Source organism: Cyprinodon variegatus, unplaced genomic scaffold (assembly GCF_000732505.1).
Source record: "Cyprinodon variegatus isolate N-32 unplaced genomic scaffold, C_variegatus-1.0 Scaffold315, whole genome shotgun sequence".
NCBI classification, from domain to species: Eukaryota; Metazoa; Chordata; class Actinopteri; order Cyprinodontiformes; family Cyprinodontidae; genus Cyprinodon; species Cyprinodon variegatus.
Window position 1 is genome coordinate 753644 of NW_015150768.1, and position 5836 is coordinate 759479.

The 5836-nt window shown below is 38.0% G+C and overlaps 1 protein-coding gene across 1 annotated transcript in view; it reads right to left on the bottom strand.

Moving 5' to 3' along the window:
• The window catches only part of LOC107090900 (collagen alpha-1(V) chain-like), a 101021-nt gene that overhangs the window by 30356 nt on the left and 64829 nt on the right, over positions 1 to 5836 (bottom strand). The window contains exons 25-29 of the mRNA XM_015384526.1: positions 4854 to 4907; positions 3662 to 3706; positions 1995 to 2048; positions 1300 to 1344; positions 881 to 934 (exon numbers count right to left, since the gene is read on the bottom strand). Coding sequence (XP_015240012.1) covers positions 881 to 934; positions 1300 to 1344; positions 1995 to 2048; positions 3662 to 3706; positions 4854 to 4907 — 252 coding nt within the window. The remainder of the gene's footprint in view (positions 1 to 880; positions 935 to 1299; positions 1345 to 1994; positions 2049 to 3661; positions 3707 to 4853; positions 4908 to 5836) is intronic.

The window sequence follows — 5836 nt, forward strand, 5'->3', positions numbered from 1 at the left end:
AGAAAACAGTTATATACATAAATTTTTTAAATGCAGTCTGACAGGCTCTGTCACAAATACTATTTTATATCTGGGCCAAAAGCTTTAGTTTTAACCTTAAACTGAAGCCAATTTAATACGTTCCAGTCTGCTCTGCCGTCAGCTTGACTACAAAACCTGTGACATCAGTTGTCCTTAAGTTTCTCGTCGGATTTCTGCTCTGACTTTGTATACTGACAGTCACAGTAACATTCCTCTTCAAGGGATTGCATCAAACACACAAAAAGAAAATGAACAATGAAAGTGAACAGAAGAAAAACAACACTGACACTTGTTCAGGAAACGAAGTGTCAGAAGTTGTACCAATTTTGGAAAATTCATCTCCTAGGAACTGCAAGGACACAGTACAGCATCTGTTTCCTGGACAGAATAGACTTTACTCTTTTCTCTTCAGTTCTTTTCTACTTCTTCTCTTCTTAGCAGCTATGACAGCCTACTGCAGCGAAAGACGTTGCAGTCAAAACTGGGCATCTTTAAGTAAAATTCAACCGAGCTAAAAATAGTATGAATGGAAGCAGTCCACTTTTACAGACCCAGTAGAGGCTTTTATAGTTGAACTCTAACCTGGGAACCTCTAAACTGCAGATTTTCCAGTTACAATCTGACTCTTGGATACCTCCCTGATTATTTCATTTAGGGGTGTCTGAATAGAGGAAGCTCAATGCAGATTTACATGTTTAAAGAGGTTTAAAAATCTGTTTTTTTTTTCTTCTATTTCAGTATTGTGCAACATTTAGTTTTATCACATAGAAGACGAATAAGACACATTAAAGTTTGTGTTTTTATTGTCAAAACATTAAATAGTTAAATGTGCATAATTCAATTTTTAAGTCAGCCTTACCCTGTCACCTTTTATGCCCATATCTCCCTTGAAGCCAGGGAAGCCGTCCTCCCCCTAACGATAGGAAACATAAAAACACAATATGAGAGGTGCAACAGACAAGGCTCTAATAACACTGAAATATTTTGGAAGTCAACATCCCCCTGAATTGGACCCGCACATAAACACAGAGATGTCAAGTCTGATAGAGCAGCAATGAGACAAGAGCCCTTGTTGCCATAGAAACCCTTGATAGACCCCTCTTTTTCCCCAATCTCTGTAGCAGTAAAATTATGTGTCCTGAGATTATCATTGGCAAGCAGAGGCCATCAACCCTCATCATCAGTATAATCACAATCACCGTCATCTCTCTGTTAATTTTACAGTTAAGTCGAATGACTGATGTAGCTTTAGTTCTCCTCCTGTCTGCTTTCTCTTACCTTTTCACCCTTAGTTCCCTTGAGGCCACGGACGCCATCAGCTCCCTGCGATGCAAAATCAGGCAATCAAGAAGTAAATGAGACAATACGGAGAAATAGCAGAGCATTCATTCTTTCAGGTGACAGAACTTCACGATGTGAAAGCTTTTTTCTAATCTAAAGTAAGGCTTCTAAAGAACTGTTTTAAAATTTACTACTGCAGAGGATTCAAAGTTTGCTCGTCAGCAAATCCTTGTCCATCCTCTTAGATTTCAGCCATCTAACAAAGAAAAATCTGGAACAGACGCAAAACCAGTTGAGCCTTCTCAGTAAAAGCTGTAAGATTTGGATCCTCCTATTACCAGCAACTATTTAATGAGATTTGTTTTGTTGTGGTTCTGAATATAGCTGATCAAAAACAAAAGATTGAAAAAAAGGTACATAAAGAGGATGAAAAACCCTCGGATTAACACTATATATCTAAAAAGATGCATGAAGCCCCTAAGCTGGCACTACTACTGTGTTTTTATGGCAATAATTAAGGACTTGATTTGTACCCTTCTCTAAAGCAGCATGTTAATATTGGTTTAAACATTTAAAAAGAAAAGATGTTAACAGTAAATAGCATCCGGTAGCTAACAAAAGTGTCCTTAATAGCCATTACCTCTAAAGTTCTGCTGTAAAAATGTACTTTTTATAAACAAAGATAAACTTACCTTAACTCCTCGGGGCCCAGGATAACCGATGGGGCCTTGAGGACCGGCAGGGCCCTAAAGAGAGAAAGATTTGATTAAAACTAGCATCATACTAATGAAAACACTCAAACAGTAAGAAATGGCCAATTTTTGCCTTGACTGAGCTTGTTGGTGAGAGGCTACATTGAAACATTAAAAGTCTAAACTGTTTTTCTGGTCAGTAAACACACCATATAAAAGGTTGCCAAAAGAGTTGTTATAATCTAGTCACTATATTTTCCTCTAATATTTCTTAAAACACAGCTGGGAGTCAGATCTATAGGAAAAGGTTGTTCAGAATTTTAATAAATTAATATTAAATGAAGGTACATCAGATCAGAGCATGCATATAATAATTTCTCCTGATATTGCATAGAAAAGATTGCCTGCCAGGGGAAAGAGACATATATAGAAATAGTTACATAAAGTCTTACCAAATGGTACATTTTACAGGTGGAAATAAAAGTAGGTAAAGAATAATTGGAAAAGTGTCGGTATGGAATTAGCATCCAACATGGCAAGAAACCTTTGCCAATGCTACCAAGCAAGCCTAACAACACTTTGTGTCATGATCTTGGCTCTGATGGCTGGCCTAATTGTTCACTCCATTCACCTGTCTAATTGCCCGGTTGTTCATTATGGCTCATCTAAACCACCTGCTGCGGCTTCTATTTTTACAGCTCAGTCCCAGCCATCATGGCCAGATTATTGATGCTGATGTTCTTGTTCATGTTCTTGTTCTCAGGGTGCAGTGGAGAGTGTTTTTTAAGCATTCTGTGGTGTTTCTGATTCCCTGACCCTGATCTGTCTCTCATCCACTAAACACGTCTGTTCCTGAATGGTTTCAGCAGAGAGTGCCGTATTTTACCGTCCTGTAGAGTTCCTGATGTCCTCACCTATTCTGCAAACACCGAGGCTGCCTATTCCCATTGGACTGTTCTGCCTGAACTGTCTCTGGAGTCCAAGAAAACCCTGAACCAGTCAGTTCCTGCTTTGATCGGTATCCCTGACTGGGGTCCAGACTCCTGGACCTCTGAGCCTTCCTGTTCTGATCTGTTTCCCTGACCTGGCTCAAACTCCTTCTTGTTCTCCGAGGCTGAAGCATCTGGGACACTCTGGGCGGTACCCGCCCGCCACATCTCCTTGGCAGCCCACCCTCTGGATCCTATCTCGTATTATGGAGATTCATGATTCATTAGTGACTCATATGGATAATCATTCTCCGTCAGATTATCATGGTCGCTAATCTGTGTTTTTCTTTAACTAGAGACTCCAGTCATAGATGTCCTAGCTGCAGCCACTGCTATCTGAAGCCTGCCGCATTCTTACAAAATGCTTCATATTATCCCACTGTATGTCTCGCCTTGAATGCTGGGTCCTTCTGTCCTGCTTTATAACACTTAGTCATGTGGAAGTTTTCCCTTTGGTAAGCAGAAGTGTCCAATGAGGTAATCAGAAAGGTCAGTAAAAGCAAGAAAAGGCTGAGGAGCTAATTTGAATGAAGTGTGCCAGCTCCCCATGGACATTTCATTAAGAGAGCAGGACTTCATCACTTAGGTGGAGAATAATCTTCATTTATGTATTAAAATATATCTAAACTGCCCAAACTAATAATTTAAATAAGAAAGAGAAAAAGGAGCCCAACTCACCATGTGGCCTTTCTCCCCAGTAGGACCCTCTTTTCCAGGGTGACCCTGTAAATCATTGAGAAGAATATTACTGCATGACATTTCAGTACAAATACCACCATAAACACCACAACATCCCTATAACTGAAGGATTAGGCTGTAAAACTGCTGAAGGACAAATCTAACTAGGAAACTGGAAAAGTTGGCCTTTCAGAGGTTCAGCCTCCTTTGGGAGTTTGTTTCCCATTCTTAATGCACAGTGTTGCAGATGCACTCACAGCTATTACTGGGCTCTAAAAGCCTAGACCAAAGCCGCTTTGAGACTTCACAGTACAAATACACATAGGCTGCATGCATGTGATCTAATACACAATGGCGAGATGGCAACAACACCACACAGAACTCACACATGGATGTCCAGTAAAAAGACATCTGGAGGAAAATTGATTGGATTCTCGTGGGACAAAGGAGCTTTGCAAACCCACTGATGGGTTTTTAGCATTGAGACAGAAATGGATACAAAAGAGGAAAGAAATTAGTGGCAGAGAGGAAGCACTAAGGTCGAGAATGTGGCAATTTAAGTTATAGGCAGCAAATGAATTTAAAAAAAAGTCTGGATAGATGGTTGTAAGCTATTTCAAATCTGAAATATAAACCATTAATGGGCTTTGGAGCGTTGTATTAGATTATGCAAGCTCTCCTCTATCTCCTTCTCATCTTTCAATACTTACTCAATTTTTTCATTTTTTATTTTTTTTCTTCCCCTGGAGTTACTAGATCTTAAAGCCCCCCTCTCCTCTATAGAAGGAGCCACCTGGTGATTTCCAAAGAACATCTGTCATTAGCACAGGTGTCACGTCTGTCTGAGATGCAAAGGAGGTTGTTTGCATATATAATACTGTGTGTGTGTGTGTGTGTGTGTGTTGATCTCCTGTTATGGAGCCAAATGAAGATGTTGTATCATCCATATGCCTTATATACTATTATATTATATACTAGTATTCATTAAGGCATTTTACACTCTATTGCTAAAATGTGTATGCAGCTATATGGTATTAAATTAGATGTTTATTTCATAACCAATCCATCCATCCACCCTTACATCAAACCAACCAACCAACCACCCACTGACCAACCAACCACCAACCTACCGACCGACCGACCGACCGACCAACCAACTAAACAGTTTTTGTAGATCTAAATTTTAACTCACCGGAGGTCCATCAGCTCCAGGCACTCCTGGCAATCCAGGCTTTCCAGTTGGACCCTTGAAAAACATCAAATAGTTATTAAATATGATGAAAAAGTTTATCAAATACAAACAAGGGCAGATTTTGAAAGCTAAAGCTAGCAAATGATGCTAAAGCTATAGAAACTGATAACCAGGTATATCTTCCTATTTAAAACGATCTTACAGTTACAGAATATGATTACTTACAAGTAATCATATTCTGTGACAAAAGTATTTGACATTCTGTCACATACTTTACTGTTGTACCAATACAACAATGATATGGTTGAAAATACAAAATGATGGGGAGTGACTTAATTGAACTGAATTTTAAAAAGCCTTTTTTGGTTCGACTCATATGAGTGTAAACCTTTACAGAAGCAGTATCTCTGTGAAACTAAGGGGCACAACTAACTTTTTAAAAAGGTTGCACATGAAGTTACACCAAGACAAAAAAAAAAAGTGAGGAGACATAGCTGAGAAAGAAAAAAAAAGAAAACACTGCCAAAATAATAGAAAGATAAAAAAGAAGTTTGTATCTAGTTTCTCATCCAATATAATTACCAGCTTCTAAATGTAAAGCAAAGTCGGATGGACCTACTGAAGCATTAAAATAATCACTTGATAAGAATTAAAATAGACCAAACTCCAAAAAACCCAAAGGTTTCTACACAAGAGAAATTTTATAGCCATTTTAGATAAAATTTCACCATCTTAAGAAAAATCATTAGCAGCTAGAATGCTAATTTTGGGCAAATTATATTCTAAATTGTGCCATTCAAAGCTTTTCTCTGTTAAAACTTCAAACTTAACGTCACTTTATGTGATCATACCAAATTATAAAAACTGAGACCTTTAAACAAAGCTGTATAACAGACCCCAATGTATGTGTACAATGTATGTATATATATATATATATATATATATATATATATATATATATATATATATATATATATATATAT